We start from the raw sequence: 19,963 nt of genomic DNA on the forward strand, positions 1-19,963 counted from the left end.
GCTAGGGTCAAATCTCCGACAGAAGCGACTGTTGGCGACAAGGTGGCTGGCGTTTACCATATCCAGTAACTTTACAAGGAAGCAAACTTGCAGGCCAACACCCATAACAGGCATGCCAAGAGAAGCTGCATCAATATGCTAAGCCATAATAAGTGCCATAAGTTTCCCGGGTGCAAAGAACTTCCGCGTGGCTTGCCTCACCAAATATCTGCGACAAATTATTGTTATGCTCCTTTGCCGCTTGCTAAGCATTTAGCCGCAGGAACAGCTGCAGGTTTCGCGTGAACCCCCTTTTTTGGACATGCAGCTCGTAGTAAAAGTCCGACGCATGTTGGGTGCACATATTATTTGTCCAATCTGATTGCTAAACGCTTACTCTGTAGAAAGGTCTCCCATGGATGTCCCTCTGCAGATATCAACCACATCCTGGGTAAGACCCTGCCGTGCGAAATCCGCCGGAAGCTGCCATGCCGCGGCCCTCGCTGTCCGGCATTTGTTTTTGGCATTTCATTTGCATTTCTCTTTGTGACAAAGCTTATTCTGAAACCCCAGGTTTTGTGATAATAATCCAAACCTCCCACCCATCTCTAAATCCTGAGTGACAGACGTCCATCCGGATCCCACGATGCCGAGCACGGTAGCAACCCATCTCTTCATACCTCTCAACATCTCTCGGGGAATCTCTTCTCTTCACATTAGCAGCTCCGTGGAAGGTTGCATTACCTATTCCACATAAGGCCTAAGTATTGTTAATTTCACATGCTGTTACGCTAGATAGAAAACGAGTAGTTCATCAATAGCTGCTTGGCGGGAGCAGCAGAGCCGATACGAGCATCGTGGTAGATACGATAAATGCGGAGCACTAACGACTCGAATTATTCTAAAAAGGACTATGAAAAATCTACTTGTGAGAAAATGGAACCGACGCTCCCCGGATTAGTACTACCGTGTAACCGAGATACAGCGCCTATACGAAAGAAAATTCAAAGATGCCCAACTTCGGATGCTAAACATACGACGATAAACAAGAAAATAGCCAATGGGAATTTAGAACACGGCTACTCGAGCCCATTCTGGTGTTCCTCTCACATTCACTGCTTTGAGGCCTTCTTCCACGGAAGTCGGAAGTGGAGGTTGTTCCATTTCTTCACCCGGAAGAGATAGTACAGGGTAATGGCCGTGAAGATGTTGAAGACAATATACGCCCAAACAATACCGTAGTTGCGCCATCTGTCACTCCAGAAGATCTCTGACCCGGCAAGATATTGGTCTGCATTGCTGAGCTGGCAGTATGCGCAATTAGATGTGGACGAAGGATTCTGAAGTTGTCCTGGTGCCTGCTGGAGGAACGGTGCCAGGTATTCGCCGCAAGTCTGGCCGGAGGGTGGGTTGAAGATGGACAACTCGCTCTGGGAACAAATAATTTGTCGCCCGTGGAGCTCCGTTGCAACTATACCCGCAACCCAGTAGGTAAAGACTGAGACACGCCACATAAATAGCCAGAACCCCGGGAGCGCACTAGGCACCTGCAAAACTCCGTTGAAGAGTGTGCTCATCAAGACCAGGAAGGTTACAATGGCGGAGGCTGTCTGCGCATCCGGCATAGCCACGATAATCATGTGAGCGAACGAGCTTGCGAAGATGAAGAGCTGCATGATGTACAAGAGGACTAGAATCTGCCGGATGGAACTCTGGATGCCGACGACAGGGTAGTAGAAGCAGGCGAAGACCAGGATGCCCATGATGATCTGATACGGAATCTCGACGAATACGTTTGCGAGGATGAAAGCCTTCCACGAGTAGGCTTTGCTTGGGCGCTCGCGGACCTCGTATAGCGATCTCTGGGTGACAAAGAGTGGTTGAATCTGAAGGTATATCGTTAGCTTATACTTGAACTCATATACTAGACGAGAGCCATCTTACCTGCTGCACAATGGTGGAAAATATGGTGGTAACCATGAAGACGGAGAAAATCACATTTTGCATTCCCGCCAACGAGGAATTGGCGTTGAAAAACGAGAATCCAATGAACAGTCCTGCAGCAATACCGAGCAAAAACTTGGCGAAAATGTAGCTGGGCAAACGCCAATACTGTTGAAAGATTCGGTACGTGACTTCCCAAAGCTGAGTTGCGAAAGGTGTGGCGAACTCGGATTGAGAGGACGCATCTTCAACATGCGAACCCTCGGCTAGCTTCTCTTCATGGAGGCGATCAAGTTCTGTTTGGACTGCCTCAAACTCAGAACTAGACTTCCATACTGAGGGCCAATCTTCACCCTTGTCATTAACTCCGTTGTTTACAATTTCGAGCATGTACTCGGCTGGGTTCTCTTCATCGCCGCATTTGCGAGCTCCGTGCTCCTCAAAGTAATTCAAAAGGGTATGGGAATTGTCGCCGATGTTACCAAAGTACACCGTCTTTCCGCCTTTGGCTAGGAAAAGCAAGCGATCAAAGGTCTGGAAGAGAATGGCGCTGGGCTGATGAACAGTACAGAGAATCGCTTGACCAGAATCGGCAAGCTTGCGAAGGAACGAGCAAATGGCCCACGAACTCTGTGAGTCGAGACCACTGGTAGGTTCGTCGAGGAAGAGCAGTAACTTCGGCTTGGCTGCGAGTTCTACTCCGATAGTGAGGAGCTTTCGCTGTTCAACGTTGAGACCTTCACCCGGAACACCGACGACGGCATTGGCAAACTCCTCCATGTTGAGCATCTTGATGACTTCTTCAACAAACGCGTATTTCTCAGCCTTGGGGACAGATTTAGGCTGGCGTAGCATGGCGCTGAATCGCAAGCTCTCGCGGACTGTAGCGGTTTCGAGATGCAGATCTAATTTTCCGTTTAGTACTCAATTAACAGATAAAAGTAGCTTTCTTCTCTTGTAGACTTACCCTGTTGTTGGACGTAGCCCGTTTTCCTCTGGAAGCTAAGATCTCGTGGCCTGCCATTGACAAGCATATCACCGGTGATGACGCCCATGGTAGTTCGCTGAGCGAGCACATCGAGGAGGGTCGTCTTTCCCGCACCACTAACACCCATGAGTGCGGTCAATGTGCCTGGCTTGACCCAGCCCGAGACATGGTCCAAAAGTCTGCGATCCTCGCTCTTAATCTTGATATCGTAAACAACATTTCTCCATGTGAAAAGGTCCGTCTGAGGCTCCAGTCCGTTAATATTGGCGTTGGTATTGACGACATGGAGACCTTTCTCATCGACCCCATCATCTGTTCTAGTAGGACCGCTTTCACCCTTCATAATGTGTGCAGGGACATGGCCTCTCCGGAAAACAAGGGCCTCGGCGGTACTTGAAGTTGACGAGTTCAATTCCGTAGCAATAAAATACACTGCCATGAAGAAGAAGAGAAAGCCCATCAAAATACCAAAATTACGCCACACGTGAGAATAATAATACTCGTAGTTGGTCGCAATAAAAGCATCGCCACTGACGGTAGTGCTACCCGCAACAGCGCCTGCAACGGGGCAGATGAAAGAATCGCCGACAGTCGGGTTATACGGCGGCACAAAACTACTACCGCAAGGGAAATCCTGACCATGGAATTCGTTCGCGACCAGAATTTCAAAGGCGTAGTAAATGGGGTTGATCCATCTAATCCAGCTGAACCAAGGATGCATTGTTGGTACTGTAATCGTAAATCCCGTATAAATGACAAGCGCCAGGACTAAGATTCCAGCAAGCGACATGGCCTGAGAAACCGTTCTGGTGATTGCAGCCATCGTTCTGAAAATGGCACTCATGACGAATATGGAGACATAACCAATAAGATAGTAGATGAAGAACTGCGACGGCGTTCTCCTCAAGCCAGACATGAAGTAGAGGATGATGTTGAAGACCGAGGCAGTGATGAACTTGATGGGGATATCGGCAGCGATACCCGCAGCTGCTTCAGTAGCCGGATGGTAAAATGCGTACGAGGCATGTTTTTCAACAATTGGTCGCTGTGCATACAAACTATTGATTTCCGATATCGCGGTCAATGCATTGAGCAAGATAGCCACAAACAAAACTGAACCTTTGGCGTAGAATCCGTCTGTATTATTAGGAGTGTCGAAGAATATGGAGCCGATGATGAGAGCCATGACGATTTGAACCACGGTGGATGCCATTGTTGCGTAGATATCATTCCATATGCGCTGATAGGCTCGTTTGGTATTGAACTTGACTTGCATTGGGATGCTGATGATGTATGGCGACTTGGGTCGCATTCTCTTAGCCTGCCTTAAATTCTTCTGTTGGCGGAAATGCGCAAGACTCTCGCCTTGGCGCTCGCCGCCAAATTGTTCTTCGTACCGATCGAGATCTTTCTGCAGAGCGCGGAACTCGGGAGATTCTAGCCAAAGCCTCTCAAAGTCTTCTGGAGTTCGGGGTACTTTCATCTCCATTCCTTGACGAGCTTGACGCTCCACCGGATTGGTAACAGAGGTCAAGAAATCGCCAGTGGTTTGGCGTGGGGGGCAGTACCAGCCCTGTCTCTCGAAATAGGCCTTTGCTTTACTCGCTGGTCCAAAGTAGATCTGACGGCCGTCGTATAATACGGTCGCTTTGTCGAAAAGATCGTAGATGGCTTGACTGGCCTGGTAAATGGCAACGGCGTTGGCAAGATTGCCCAGGTCGGCCGCATTTCGAAGTGCTTTGACGAATTTGAACGCTGTTGCTGAGTCGAGACCTCGAGTGCTGCAAATCCAGTTAGATAACCAATCGCTGAATAGACAAGTAATTTTGGACAAACCTGTTATCCCAAGCCGAAAATGGTGATCCAGCCAGAACCATCTCTGCAATACTGACGCGCTTTCTTTCACCTCCAGATACGCCGCGAATGAAGTCATCGCCAACTTTGGTATTGTAGGTGTGCGAGAGGCCAAATGCCGCCATGACTACTTTGGCGATATAGCGACAGTATTCAGCGCGAGGCATGTTATGGGCTCGGTGGGATGGCGTTCGAACTGAGGCGGCGAATTCAAGGGTCTGCCCAACAGTAAGGTGAGGAAAGTGTCTGTCGACCTGGGGTTTAAATTAGCAACTAGTTATAAGGAATTTTCATGCGGGAAAACGGCTTTGATGCTGGATGCGGGACCTACCTCTTGATTGTAAATTGCTTCACCTCTGAATTCCTTCTTCATCTGCTTTTGCGGGATGCCGTTGTAGCTAATGGCCGACTTCTCTCCAATGTTCAGACCATGTAACTCTCCACAAATAGATTTCAGGAGCGTGCTGCAGCCAGAACCTGGGCGTCCCAGTACAACTAAAAGCTCTCCGCTCTTGACAAGTCCATTGAAGTTGTGAAGAATATGCTTTGGCTCCTTTTTGCCGAAACTGAAGAACTCTCCAAGCCTCAGTGGCGCGGTGAGAACAGAGCCCACTGTATTTTGAAGCTGAATTGCACTACCGGAGCCAAAAACGTCGAGGTTTCGAAATGAAACGCCTATTTGACGGTCTGCGAGGCCCTTTTCGTTGAGTTCGCGGATGAATCGAAGTAACCATTTCGAGAGATCAAATTCGCGACGGTCAGGGTCGAGAGTGGCATCGCACTCGTCAACAGTGCCAAGACCCGTTGATTGGCGACGAACAGGTGCTGCAACTTGGGACTGTCGGCGAGAAAGTGCAGTAGCGATTCGTTTGAGCTCGGTCTTGTCCTCTTGCTCCATCGATTCTTCGTCGTATGTGTTGGAGCGACTCAGAGCCGAGGGGAAAGTGCTGGCGTCATTGTCGGAATCTCTCGAGTGTGTTTCGCGTGGGTCTCTCTCTATTGGTGATTTACTCCCTTCATCATCTTCCATGACGGTAGAAAACGGGCGATGTGTCGAGATGTCGAAGCCCTCCTCGACAACTTCCTTTCCATCTTCGTGATGAGCCATTGTCGCTTGAAGAATGACTAGCCATGGACCATGAAGCTACCAAGGGAGAAAACGCCAAACTTAAGGAGACGAGAGTTTGTATAAGTAGTCATAGTCGGTCGATGACATACCATCTATACCTTAAACCGGTGCCATCTTGGCGTAGTCCGGACCCGGGTTCGCGGAGTCGCAGGCCATGCCTAGGGCCGGCAGCTAGCTAAAACCTTGTATGGAGTCGAGAGCTTGGCTGTCTCAAGGCGGTGCTTTCATACCGTGCGCATTTGGAAACAGATGGAAAACCCAATGCCAATGGTAATGCACATCAGTTCAACGAGTGACAGCAAATTGTCATTGACTGTCGGGTTGGCGGGTTTTACAGAACCCGCCATGGCACGCCCGGCGAATTCCCGGGCACCACGGAGGTTCACCAGTGTTTATTCCGTCATGCCCTCCGTGGGACCGGAGCAGGGGTGACATGGCACTCCGTTTGCCTCATCCGCAGCTTTGGAAAGCTCAGCAGAGCGTACGGAGTTCTGTGCGCCGTACATGCGGAAAAAAAAATCTACGACCATCGTCATTGTGGATTTTACAAGATGGCGGAGTCTCAAAGCCAATGCTTGGCTAGTGTCTCTCGATGACAGACGCGTGCATTGACGGCGGGCTTCACATGATTCTCGGGCAATCAGTTAAACTAGAGCCTCAGCTGAATTTCTCAACTTTTCTCCTCGTAGGATACACTGGGGAGAATCTCTAGCTAGGCGATTTCCAGAGATGCAGCCCGTGTGGCTTCCGGATAGTGATGAGCGGCGCTGACTCTGTTTGATGTTCAGCTCCCAGCCCAGACACTTGGATTGGTCTCTTGAGATTGAGTTTGGGCCTCATCGCGCTGTCGATGCTTCCGGCGTGTGTGGACCCCTGTTAGCCGCCGGTCTCCATTCCAACTCTGTAATTGTGTTTGTACGAGTGCCTTGACGAAGTGCCCTTTGCCGCGCGGACCATCTTGGAATGAAGTGATCCAGATCCCAGCTCGTGCTTGGCATTGCACATGCAAACGGTCTCAGGGGTCGGTATCTCGGCCGAACAATGGAGTAGATTGTCCAAGTACCGAAGGCGCATCTGATCTCTGGGCCGCGGTACTACTCGCCTGCTGTGCCTCAGTACATGTACCATTGTGGCGAAAATGGCGTCTCGGTATGGCGTTTCTGTTTACGAGCGCACAATGAGCCAGTATTTCCTTGTGAGAATAGTTGCAAAGCCACGAACTGGTGGGGTTTGGAAGCCATTCGCATGATCGTGCTGGAATCAAATACAGAAGATTTACATGAACCCATGGGCAGTTCGGTATGGCTACATTGACATTTGCAACTTTCTACGAGCTCACAACTCTTCACAACACACATGACGACAATCTACTCTTGTTTCAACCGGCACTTGCATTTCATTTGCATCTCAGCAACACAAACCAGATCCGTGTGGCGCCTCTAATGCTAGCCGGACTCGCCGGTTTAGCCCTACCAGGCGGGGGCTGAATTGCGGCGAAGCATCGGGTCCGGGATCTTGACCCCTCCTAAGTTTGAATCGCCCGAGACCCCGATCCTGCACAATGACGATATCCGCAGCTCTGTGGTGGGAATCCTTACAACACAAGTTGCGACAACACTCAGTTTATCGAGTGTAAACTAGAAAATGTCGCTCTCTGGTCCCAAGTCCGCACCCGAATCCCGGCCATGCTCGTCGTGCCATCATCCGCCAAGTCGCGGCAAAGCGACTGCGGCCCTTTCGAGCCTTGACAGTCTGGTTCAAGGCGCTGAATCTGGCTGCCTTTCTTGCTCAGTCTTCAGTGATGGTATCAAGAGTGTCATTGGCGATGATGTATTCCTGGATACCCAGTCTCAGGACGCTGTCGGGCGGCTCCGCATGGACATGGGCATGGGAGTTTCGGGCCAGAGTCTCAACTTAAACCTCTTCAGACTCAAGCTGGAAATATCTGTTTTTGCTCCACCAGGACCTAGTGAGATTTAATTCCCTGTAAAGGGCTGATGCAATTATATAAGGGTCAGGGGCTGCTGCGTGTATAGAGTGCACCTAGGCTTCTAGCAATGCTCTTAGCAAATTGCATGGCATGCTACATATCAGTGCTAACACACCTTATTCCGCCAGAAACCCCTGAATTTGAATGCTTATTTCCAACCATTCCAATCGGCGTTTTAAACCTCCCCAGCAGGACAGACTCTGAAGCTAGCCTTGAATGGGTGTTAGAGAAGCTCAGACACTGTGACAACAGCCACGAGTGCCACCAGAAGAACTCTGATTCAACAGGGGCACGACCACAGCGAATTCTCGATATTGGCTTTACGGATAACGATCACATTCGACTGAGAGCATTTGACGCTAATGATGTCGAGATACCCAAGTATGTTTGCTTAAGCCACTGCTGGGGCGCGTCAAAACCTTCAAGTACCACGACAGCCAACCTTGCGTCACACGAAAGGGGAATCTCCTGGAGTACACTGCCTCCCTTGTTTCAAGATACAATAAAATACGTGCGGAGATTAGGCATCTCTCTGTTGTGGATTGACAGCCTTTGCATTATCCAAGATGATAAAGAAGACTGGAGGAAGGAGGCCGCCAAGATGGCTTCAGTCTACCAAAATGCATACCTCGTAATCTCCGCATCCAAGTCTTTTGGTTCAGGAGACAGCTTGTTTGGTGAGGTCGATGAACAACTGAAACCTAGCATTATTCCTGTTCCATCACTAGGTCAAGGATCCGCTGTGTGCTTTCGCAAATCATTGACTCACTTGCCTGGATATATGGATCAAAAGTTTGATAAGCTGTCTCCGCTTCCAACCTTCAGCCGCGGATGGATATTCCAGGAGCGCCTATTATCTTCTAGAATACTTCATTTTGGACCACAAGAGCTCTCATGGGAATGCCTACAAGAATCTGCCTGTCAGTGCACAGGACATTATGCTTCCTCAGCCACCGTTGACCCTGTTGATATGATACATACAATGGATGCACTCCGAATGTTAAACCCGAAAGCTGTTTTCAATCAAGATAATTGGCGGAAACTATATGGAACTCAGCAAGTCAAGGCCTGGCATATGATAGTCGAAGACTATACAAGACTTCATCTAACGTTTGAGAGCGATCTTTTCCCAGCGATATCTGGTATTGCTAAAAGATTTCAATCTTCGTCAGGATCCGAGTATGTTGCCGGAATGTGGACAAAGTCTTTGATTGACGACCTTGCGTGGCATAAAGGACTCCCCGCTGGTAGCTACACAACGCAAATCGAACGGCAACAACGTCCTAAGACATGGCGAGCTCCGACGTGGTCATGGGGAGCAGTACGGGGTCACGTTGAGTTCCCCTATATAGGAAAGGGTACGACTGCTTTATGTGAAGTTGAGGAGGTGAAGTGCTCTACTTACCAGTCGGATCCAACGGGCGAGCTTCAGGATGGCCATCTACTACTACGTGGCTATCTCATACCAACATCGATTCAGTATAAACGGGCAATGACGTCAATTGAGAGGAAGCCTTTTAACTTATTTGAACTGGACATTATGCAAGGGCGGGTGGGCAATGTATGGGCAGACTACGACTCGTCAATACCAGGAGACGCCTACGTTGCCCCTGGCACAATTGTGAAATGCTTCATAATTTCCACTAGGCTTGACTCGGGATCATTGATGCTCCTTATACTGAAGGAAGCCGGGTATGATGAAACAAGATGTTGCGCGGTATGGCAACGATTGGGACTGGTACAACTGTTCAGACCGCCCAATGTCCTTGCAAAAGTGAAGGATTACTGGTTCGACGTGTTCAAAGGGCGATTAAGTGACGAAACATTAGTGAAGATTATATAACATATAGTCACTTGTGTGAGATACGTTCATCACACGTTAGTTAACTGTGGGGGTGAGGTCAGTAATGAATGACTTGGCGAAAGAGTTCACCTTCAATTTGATGATACGGAGCCCATTCTACTGCATTTATGGAATTCGCTTGCAAAAATTTCGACTGACGAATGTTCAGTATTTCACAGAGTGTTAGCCACATGAGGTAATTCGGTCTCAACAGATTAGTTAATCTTGAGTCAATTAATTTAAACTTCCAGAGCGGCCAACTGAGATGACTTTCACAACGTATATCTAGATTCGCGCATTTGACTTCCTACACAAAGCCTGCTTCTATAATTATTAAACCTTTTGCATGGAAAACTCTAGTTCAATCTTTCATTGATACCCTGATGGCAAAAAATTAAATACGAAAGTGACGACGATGAATAGATTGCAAGGGCAGAAGATTCGCAAACCTCAGGCCCAGACAGCCCCCTCACGACCGATATAGTCCTCCCTTGTATATGAGCATCAAGCTCGAAAATGCCAATGTTTGACGCAATAAGCCACGAATAGAAAGAGATGTACTCAGTATGTAATACTGCTGATCCGTACCTTAAGATGGTAGTAATCACTCTCAATTGAATCCACATTATAGAACTACAGGTTAAGTAGGCTAAGAACTCCCAACTCTACATAACGTTCAAACCATTAGGCTGCAACAGAGTTATTCCAGTTAAGTTTAAACGGGACTTTTCGCTAACAGCTCGGTGGAAAGCTGGCCAACCTATGAGAATATCTGTGGCCGTTACAAGTTATCGTTAACATAGCTGATAGCAACGAGTACTAGAGTTTTACGAAGACATTGAATGAGAAAAAGTATCGGCATTCACTATCGATTAGTGGATTACAAGGCTAGCAGATAGATACAGATACCCTGAATTAGGTTGTGACTATAAAAGTACTACATACTGCTACCCTATGAGCCATAAGAAGGATTCAGGAAGCTTATAGGTTCCAAAAATTGAAGCTTTATTCCGAATACTTCTGTATAAGACTCATAACTCTTTGATACGATTATACTCTGCCTCCTCAGTGCCGTCTTATGCAAACCTTTGAACATATCGATGCATGATTTCAACCTCGACGGCTACACATGGAACGGCTAAGCATGGAACGGATACGCATGGGACGGCTACGTATGGGGCGGTATGGAACGGCTTCGCATGGAAACCATTGCGATTGGCGAAACATTCTGCATGCAGATCCCCGGCAAATCTTCACATATCTGCTATAGGACTGCTTACACTTATGCTTACTCGCAAGGGGTTACAATTCTTCAAGTTGCTCAGCGATAACCATGTACAGTTATAGATACTCCTTTATTTTGACCCTTGTACAATAATCAATAGTCTTGATAACCCGGGGCATTGATCCTGGGGCGTTGACCATGGGGTAGCGGACCGTACCTAGTTTTTCTCCACATATTCAGCCATTGTAAAATGAGGTTTATTGCATGGTTTCCCATGGCCTATGCTATCCATCCACTGAGTTGCAAGAGCAGTTGACCAACACTTCTTTTTGCGAGGAACAGTAATGCGTATACGGCTCATTTGCTATAAGCCAGTAGAGTATACCAACTGCAACAGTCTTGATTATTATTCTTTTCATGTAAATTTTATTAATTTTATTCAACAATCAAAATGAAGTCAAAAATATAGTGATGCTATGCATAGCGGGCAAATACAACTATCCGTTACCAAAACGCTTAGGCAACTACCGTTATTTGGAATGTTATACCTACTTAGTTGAGCTAGTTGTTTATTAATTCCGCCGGTATAACGCCTAGGAGAGATATTCGGGAAGGGCCCCATGTGCTAGAAATATCACGGGGAGGGCCGTGGTTCTTGTCAGAAATTAGCCCCTGTCTGTCGCATGCGCTATAGGCTTCTTTTGGAGCTCACGGAGCATCATCTGGCCGACCGCCCCCAAACGCTGCAAGGTGGAAGTGCAAGATGATTTGCAACTGCGTAAATTAGGTCACAATGTGCGAGTACTTACATACATTTTGGTGAGATGTAAGAATGTTCAATATCAATTCTTCTCCACGATCATCCTTGTTTAACGTTTTTCGGGAACGGTCCGAATCACACCTTGGTGGGACTGCATCTTGTCGTGCTTGAAGATCTATTATTAGCCTATTGAATGGTATAGAACTAGGCATAATTTGGTCTGATATTTCAGTAAGGTGAATCTCGAATGACTGCGGTGGTTTTTCAATGTCCAGAGCTCCATTGGTCGAAATAGCCCGATGAATCTACCTTGTTCCAATAAGAGGCAATAACTCCGAGTAGCAATTTGAGGCTTATGGCAGCTCCACAGCATAACAGCAGTCGTCGGTGTCTCGGACAACGGAGATAGGTAGTGAGGACAAAGTATGTAAGACAACACATACAAAAAGTCCCATAGTCAGCTTAATTAATATAAGAGATAAATTGTATGCAAGACAGTTGTTCTGATACAACATACCACGGAAAGCGGCATGAATTCGCCTCTGGTGCCAATTTCCAATGGAAAAACGTATAACCGCCGATGGATACACCACGGTACTGTATGACCGCATGACACTATTTTGAGCCTGTGTAAACCCCGAGGCGGAGTTTCATCTCCATGGAAGAATAAAAGTTCCATCGCAAAGTGTTGCCGAGCGGAGGGTTCTGGTGCTACCCCATGTTGTTGGTTACATAACGTGGGACAGGAAATCGCCTATACAAGATAGTGTGGCCCACCGTCTCATGTAGGAGAAAAACTCTCCGTAGGTTATACTACGTACAAGTCGTCATAATGGACCAATGAGAGGGCAAACAAAGGAGAATTGGGTTGCATTAGTACGGAGAATTACTCCTTTTCTGTGTAATGCACGTGCGTAGAACGTTAGGCTGCAAAATCAGTGTGTGATTCCACAACGCTGGGCGTTGATCCAGTGGAGAAATACCACCAAGTGACAAATTAACCTGTGAAGAGCCGGGGTTTGTCTTTCAGGCCGGCAATGAGTGAGGCTTAGTATGTGCCGAGGGACGTTACATGGAGCATGGAGCAGTGGTGGGAAGTTGAGATTGCTCCCTGTTTGGGACAAAAGTGGTAGACAGATGCTATCCGAGGATTACAGCAACAATCAACAAGTTAGAAGAAGCATAGAAGTAATTGATGAAGAATTTGAATTTAAATCATGTATCTTAGTGGCAGCTATGCCCTATTTGTCTTATATATACATTATTGAGAAAGCGTTAAGAACATTATTTAGTAAGGACCAGAGTGTCCCGTAACATCATAGCGGTCGAGGTCCATGACCTTGGACCAAGCAGCAATGAAGTCGGTAACAAACTTGCTCTGTCCATCGGAAGAACCGTAGACCTCAGAGATGGCACGGAGCTCGGGGTGAGAGCCGAAGATGAGATCAGCACGGGAAGCAGTCCACTGAACCTTGCCGGCAGAGTTGGTGCTCTGGAAGAGCTCCTCGTTGGTGCCGTTGACGACGGACCAGGTGGCGTATGAGCCCAACAGGTTAACGAAGAAGTCGTTGGTGAGTGTGCCAGGGCGGGAGGTGAGGATACCGGTGGAGGAGCCATCGAAGTTGGCAGAGAGGGCACGGAAACCACCAATGAGGACAGTCAGCTCAGGAGGGCTCAGGGTCAGGAGAGCGGCCTTGTCAACCAGAAGCTCCTCAGTAAGGGATGAAGCAGTGCCGTGACCGAAGTTACGGAAACCATCAGCCTGGGGTTGGACTATAGCACAAAAATGGTCAGCATCCAATCATGCAGGCAACGCTATGATTACCGGAAGAGGATAGACTTACGGAAAGCGAAAGTGGAGACATCGGTCTGATCTTGGGTGGCATCAACACGACCAGGGGTGAAAGGCACGGTGACAGTGACCCCGGCAGCCTTGGCAGCCTTCTCAATGGCAGCACCACCACCGAGAACGATGAGATCAGCCAGAGAAACCTTCTTGCCGCTGGACTGGAACTTGGTCTGGACTCCCTTGAGCTGTAGGTGAAATCGTATTAGCAAACTGCTTGTTCAGCATCGATGGAAATAGTATCTTCACTTACAGCCTTGATGACAGCAGCCAGACGAGTGGGGTTGTTGGCGGCGAAAGAGACCTGGGGCTGGAGAGCAATGCGAGCTCCATTGGCACCACCACGCTTGTCAGAGATACGGAAGGTGGAAGCAGATCCCCAAGCAGTGGTGACAAGGTTGGAGATGTTGAGGCCGGGAGCAGCGAGAATCTGCGACTTCAGGGATGAGATATCAGAGGCGGCCAGAGTGGTGTAAGCGGGAGCGGGAAGAGGATCCTGCCAGATGAGAGGAGCCTGCTTGGGGATCTCAGGGCCAAGGTAGCGGGAGATGGGGCCCATGTCACGGTGGAGAAGCTTGTCTATATCGAACTCAGTTAGGCCTCCTGTCATTTCCCCAGATAAGTCAACAGGGAGGTTAGTCACTTACACCAGGCAAGACCGAACTTCTCGGTGAAGTAGTCAAAGTCGTTGAGGAAGGTCTTGGAGATGTTGTTGTAGACGGGGTCATCACGGAGACCAAGATCACTGGTAAGCATCGTAGGGCGACGGAACTTGCCAGGGATGAAGGGGTCGGGGTAGGAGGCGTTGGCATCGAGAGCCTCCCACTGAGGAGCACCATCGGGGGACTTGGTGAGGGTGAAGTTGTTGTTGAGCAGGGAGAAGAGGAACTCTGCCAGAATCATTAGCGTGTGTCCTAGTTGTCGATCACCAGAAGGGATGCTGCAAAATACTCACCGTTGGCCCACTTGGTGGGAGTACGAGACCAGATGACCTCGAGACCACTGGTGTAGGCATCATCAGCGTTACCAGTGCCAAAGCTGTTCTTCCAGCCAAGACCCTGGAGCTCAATGCCAGCAGCGTTGGGCTCGGGGCCGATGTTAGATCCGGCAACAGCACCGTGGGTCTTGCCGAAGGCGTGACCACCAGCAATCAGAGCAACGGTCTCTTCATCATCCATACCCATGCGGCCAAAGGTCTCACGGATATCAAGGGCAGAGGCCTTGGTGTCAGGGGTACCGTTGGGTCCGCGGGGGTCAACGTAGATGAGACCCATGCTGACGGCTCCAAGCGGGCTCTCGAGTTCATCCGCACGCGTAGTAAAGTCAGTGCTTCCGTTGTAACGGACCACGTTGTTGAGAGCCTCAGGGAACATCTCCTGCTCGCCACCCCAGTAGATGCCCTCGTCGGACTGCCAGGTATCCACACGTCCAAAGCCGAAGCCGTACGTGGGGAAGCCCATGTTCTCCATGGCAGTGTTACCGGCGAAGACAAACAGATCAGCCCAGGAGAGAGCAGCGCCATACTTTTGCTTGATGGGCCCTGTACCTGGTCAATACCATTGCTCAATTCGATCATTGCGTGCCGTTTCTGGCTTTAGCGTTGGGGATCAACTTACAAAGCAGGCGGCGAGCCTTGTCAAGGTTGGCATTGTCAGGCCAGCTGTTGAGGGGAGCAAAACGCTGCTGGCCCTGACCGGCACCTCCACGTCCATCAACGGCGCGGTAGGTACCAGCGTTGTGCCAAGCAAGACGGATGAAGAAGGGACCGTAGTTGCCAAAGTCGGCGGGCCACCAGTCCTGAGAGGTAGTCTGGACGGCGGTGATGTCCTTCTTCAGCTGGGTGACTGTTGTCCGTATATCAGCATGAGCACTAACTAGTAAGTTTAAGCATTGAAAGGAGCAATAAACTCACCATCGATCTTAGAGAAGGCGCTAGCATAGTCGAAGTCAGAGCCAAAGGGGTTGGACTTCTCAGAGAACTGGCGAAGAACAGCCAAGTTCAGCTCGCAAGGCCACCACTGCCTGCTTCGAGTGCCGCCACCAGCAACAGTGCTCTTGCGGGGGCAGGTTCCGAAATCAGGGCCATCGGGGCTGAATCTCGTCTCCAAGATGGACTCGGGGTGTTGAAAGCCACTGCGAGCAACGTGGACGTTGCTGTTGCCGTTGATGTGAGGGCAGCCAGCGGCAGAGGCCAGCGGCAGAGCGCCGACAATGGCCAAGATGTTCTTGAGAGGCATTGTCTAGATGGAGGAGAAGCAGAGCAGCCAAGATTGTTGGTCTGGTTGAGTGAACTGTGTTTAGTCGTGCCGATCATGTCCATATATATTTTTTTTCTCTTCTCCTTGCTTGCCCACTTGTTCTGCTTGCCATGCCATGCCCTCGTCCGTCTCTGCCCTCGCCGTGTCCTCGCCGAGGTATCCATACAAACGCATGACAAGGGCATGATTGCTGGCCCATTGGACTCATGCGGGCTTAAGGCGTCCGTGCCTGGCATCATGCAGCTCGATGTGACACCATCACCCACGACCCTGGGCTGTAAGATTACACGCCAGGCCACCCTGCGTGGTGCTAGAAGATTGACAAACTCGTGCAGAGATCCCCCCTCGATCTCACCCGAATTCTCCTTCCTAAACCGTTCCTTTGGCACCGTCACAGCTACAAACTAACACGCCGTTTCCGTGGCTCTACGGAAAGCGGTTCTCCGTCACTCCGCCACCTCCGCTAAGTGCCGGAATCTGCCAGATTTTCGGCCGTGGACGATGACTTTTCACAAAGACTAAGGGCGGAGATGTGTCCCTACGAGGCAAGTGGGCTCGGCTTTTCCTCCGCTACCCTGATTATCATTGCTTACCTTGCACCAAGACTATCTTGTCTATGGACTAGAGTTACACGGCTCCGTACATACTCGCACCTGTCCCATCTGGTTTTGGCTGTGCGAGGCCAAGCTGGCTGCCTTGCCGCCTCTTTTTTTTTCTGACCTACCCTGTCAACTGTTTCTGGTCCCAAGCCAGGATCAGGTATCCAAGCCCTGCATATTTGGCTCGATGTTACGGTGCCAGTCATCGCTCTTATATGCCAGCACGCGGAAAGTTTGCCCGCGCCGGCGGGTGAACCAAGCTGCCGCAGGCCCAATAAGAGCCCGCGGATTACATTCAATCACGCAGCACCGCGAATTTTCGTGGCATTGGGTTAGAGAGGGCCTCTGCTCAGCCGGCATTGAGACGCCTATTTTTAGCTTTGGTGTTGCTTAACCGAAAGAAAGCTAACCTGTGTATCACATCCTAGTTGCGCCAGAATGGAACGTGCACGATTCCCATTCGAGTATCAAGACCCAGTGAGGTGCCGAGGACAAGGGGGCTGGAAGGTATAACTTGACTAGCGGTATAGAAAAGGAACAATGGTATTTGTCGTGGTATCCGTTATGGTGTCATCTGTGCAAACCGTCGCCGAGTTATGCATCTTACATTCGCCTCTTCCGAGTCAAACATCTTGTGTGTTTGTACTTTGATAGAAACGTCGACTTTGACATCAATTGACTCGGTTGATTCCATCTGATCATGTTTGCGGGCGTCGGAATGGATGATCAGCTCATAGTGGTGCAACCGGGCATCATGAATCGTGAAGAAAGCCGGCCGGCTAGCTCGCCCGACTAGCCGACAATATCATGCCTTTTGTTTGTTAGTACATTCACGGGAGTTACCACTGAGCCAAGAACTGGAACTCTGTGCATCAATGAAAATGAATGCCGAAGCCTCCGCAGAGCCATTGCACCATGATCCGCACCCGTTATGTAAATAGACTCCACTGATTGGCCTTTGGGGGGCTTGGGGGGAAGTGTTGGGACGATAATTGCGGATGATGCTAATTGACTAATAGCATGATTTATCTCCGACGTTTGCGGGTGCACTGAAGAGTTAGGGGAAAATGTACAAGGATCCAATTGGGAAAAGAAAAAGAGAAGACCCAGATATACTTGCTGTAGTCTTACCGCACACAAAGAGAGCCAAGAGTAAGGCCAAGACCACACAAAGTGACAGCGAAAACAACGCAGGAAAAGATTAACAGTTTACGGAAACTTTATGTAGAAATCAGCCATATAACACCGAGGTGACAACGAAGCACTATAGGGGTTGAATCCTATATGCAGCTCTGGCAGCTCTCGGCGGCGCTTAGATATGGTGATGTGATAGCATATGCGACACGTTATTGGCCACAGGAGGTGAGATCTACCGGCGTGGGTGCAAATAAGGTTGTCGATTCGATTGCGCTGGTGCACTTCGCTTCGTATGGACTGTGACATATAACCACCATACAAAATGACCCTTGATGATGCATACTTTAAATTACACTCCACCACGCCTGACACCCAACGGCATGGCCAAGAACAAATACTGGCGGTTCCAAAGTAACCAAATTCTATAAGGTTAAATTAATGTCATGTTAATGGCTCATAGTTCAACTAACAAATTGTAGTAGACAATCCACTTCTGTCGCTATATCTATAAAAGAGACGGGGATTAACCCATGGTTTCATCTATACACAACTGCAAGCTCAATGTTTGATAACAAATATGCAACTTCTATTTCTCTCATCATTGATTCATTAATTTAGTATACAAAAATAGTGAAAGAACAACGGAATTTGACCCCAGGTATGCCATTTCAACCCCAACACATATTCCTTGACCACGATAAAGAAAGCCAAGATGCCGATCTAAACGGAAAAGAAGTGCAAAACAAGAAACACGAATAACCAGGAAGAAGTGAAGCCCATATACTTGAGAAGCCACTATAACTCCTCCTCGCACAGAACCTTGACCATCTCATCCAAATCACGGTGTTGAAGCGGCGGTCTGTTCCGCTCAAACCGGCCGCGATTCCTCATCATCCAGCCAGCATTAAAACCTGCCTTAATCTGGAGCCAGTGGAGGAAATGGAACACTGTGTTTTGTCTCGAGGCGTCCCAATCGCACTCATCCATGTCTCGCACCTCGACGTATCGCTTGTTAAGGCCCTGGAATACCAATGGCTTTGGCTTCTCTTGTTCGTCGGCAGTGTCGTCCTCGGAATGCATGAAGTTGGGCCATGGCTTGTCTCTCCTCTGAATGTTACGGTCGATGATCCAAAATTGGCAACCAGGGGGCATCTTCCCCTCTGCCATTGCCCAGAGAGTCCGGATGAAACACCCCCGGGGGCTGTTCTCCAAGTATGGCACGACACTACCAGTTTCCCATGGGATCAACCAATTTGTATCGTATTCTATCGCCGTATTCGTGAGTTGTGTTACACTCAAATGCCCCGGGAGCCTATAAAAGGGTATTATGTACCATTTACATGGATCCCGAGCCCGGTCTAGTTGTATGCAAAAGAGATCTTGCGCTGGTGAGACCTTGAACTGACATTCTTCCATATCCCGTTTGAACTGGCAAGAAACAAATTGGCTGGTCCTTATTGATCCCGAGGTCAGATTCAAATGTTCACCAAGTCGTTTATATCGTTTAGTGATGATGTCGCGAGATTCCCAGCACATTGTCCAGAGAGCGACATCTCTGACATATGCCGATGGGTTACCCACAAACCAATCTTGAGCGGAACTCGGGCTAGCTTGGGATTTGGGTGCCGTAAGATCGAACCCATAGACATCCTCGATATCGAGAGTAGAGTGACCGACAATGCGGCCATTTCTTCTGGGGCCCTTGGAAATTGCAAAGAAGTGGGCACCTCTCTGGAAATCTCGAATGGTGGCTTCTTGAATCTTGATTCTGAGTTCGGGAGGAAGTCGAATGAATGGAAAAGAGGTATCAAGATGACCCTCGGTACCATCTTTGGTCGAGATGGAAGTATCGTTAGACATTGTCAGATGTATTCTATAGGCGTCGTTAGTACAAAACAAGTTTATGACGGGAGAGAAACACTAGTAATTAAACAATCACATGAGAAGCACTGACTGGATATCGAGAATAGAATAGACAAATATAGATTGCAAGCGTTGCGGTGCAGTACAATGGGATTTAGGACCTGTCTAAGAAGATTATTAGTACTTTTTCATCGTTCTCATAGGTAGAATGCTTCATTCTAGTACGTACTTGTACTGAAATAGAGAGTAAAATGATATCCACTGACAACAATGTGTAAAGTAGATGTAGATAAACAGTGAGTAGCAGTTCAAAGATGGCTGGTTTGGGAGAAGTTGAAAGATGGGCATCTGGGATTTTCGAAGAACGGTGCTCCCGTGGATTTATATACCTAGTAGATATAATAGAAGCCTTATACTTTATAATAGAAGCCTTATACTTTTGCATGATTGACTTCGAAACCAGGTAAACAACATATATGGCCAAGGCTTGGCTGATACTTTCGATGGTGTACCCTCTTTGAATGCTGAGGAAATTCCCGAGCGGTTGC

The 19,963-nt window shown here is 48.7% G+C and overlaps 4 protein-coding genes across 4 annotated transcripts; 1 reads left to right on the forward strand and 3 right to left on the reverse strand.

Annotated features, from left to right (window-relative positions):
- Window positions 1-1,091: 1,091 nt before the first annotated feature.
- On the reverse strand, window positions 1,092-5,873 carry V8C40DRAFT_283858 (ABC-2 type transporter-domain-containing protein; the record flags this gene model as incomplete). Its single annotated transcript, XM_083222049.1, has 5 exons — window positions 1,092-1,865; window positions 1,924-2,828; window positions 2,891-4,692; window positions 4,748-5,019; window positions 5,097-5,873. 5 exons carry the CDS (start codon window positions 5,871-5,873, stop codon window positions 1,092-1,094), a joined length of 4,530 nt encoding a protein of 1,509 aa, XP_083067959.1.
- Window positions 5,874-7,443: 1,570 nt separating this feature from the next.
- V8C40DRAFT_257681 (HET domain-containing protein) lies at window positions 7,444-9,931 on the forward strand. The gene is made up of 2 exons (XM_083218547.1): window positions 7,444-7,863; window positions 8,013-9,931. The coding sequence occupies exons 1-2, from the start codon at window positions 7,539-7,541 to the stop codon at window positions 9,725-9,727; spliced, it is 2,040 nt and encodes a 679-aa protein (XP_083067960.1). The 5' UTR covers window positions 7,444-7,538; the 3' UTR covers window positions 9,728-9,931.
- Window positions 9,932-12,928: 2,997 nt separating this feature from the next.
- V8C40DRAFT_125541 (heme peroxidase) lies at window positions 12,929-15,963 on the reverse strand. The gene is made up of 7 exons (XM_083211000.1): window positions 15,471-15,963; window positions 15,175-15,402; window positions 14,514-15,098; window positions 14,206-14,448; window positions 13,812-14,137; window positions 13,557-13,746; window positions 12,929-13,485 (listed from the first exon to the last, which is right to left on the reverse strand). The coding sequence occupies exons 1-7, from the start codon at window positions 15,793-15,795 to the stop codon at window positions 13,001-13,003; spliced, it is 2,382 nt and encodes a 793-aa protein (XP_083067961.1). The 5' UTR covers window positions 15,796-15,963; the 3' UTR covers window positions 12,929-13,000.
- A 2,251-nt stretch (window positions 15,964-18,214) lies between these two features.
- On the reverse strand, window positions 18,215-19,463 carry V8C40DRAFT_283865 (uncharacterized protein). Its single transcript, XM_083222050.1, has one exon. The coding sequence runs from the start codon at window positions 19,410-19,412 to the stop codon at window positions 18,348-18,350; it is 1,065 nt and encodes a 354-aa protein (XP_083067962.1). The 5' UTR covers window positions 19,413-19,463; the 3' UTR covers window positions 18,215-18,347.
- Between the last annotated feature and the right edge of the window lie 500 nt (window positions 19,464-19,963).

Source organism: Trichoderma camerunense (genome assembly GCF_050948025.1).
Source record: "Trichoderma camerunense strain CBS 138272 chromosome Unknown V8C40scaffold_25, whole genome shotgun sequence".
In the NCBI taxonomy this organism is placed as follows: Eukaryota; Fungi; Ascomycota; class Sordariomycetes; order Hypocreales; family Hypocreaceae; genus Trichoderma; species Trichoderma camerunense.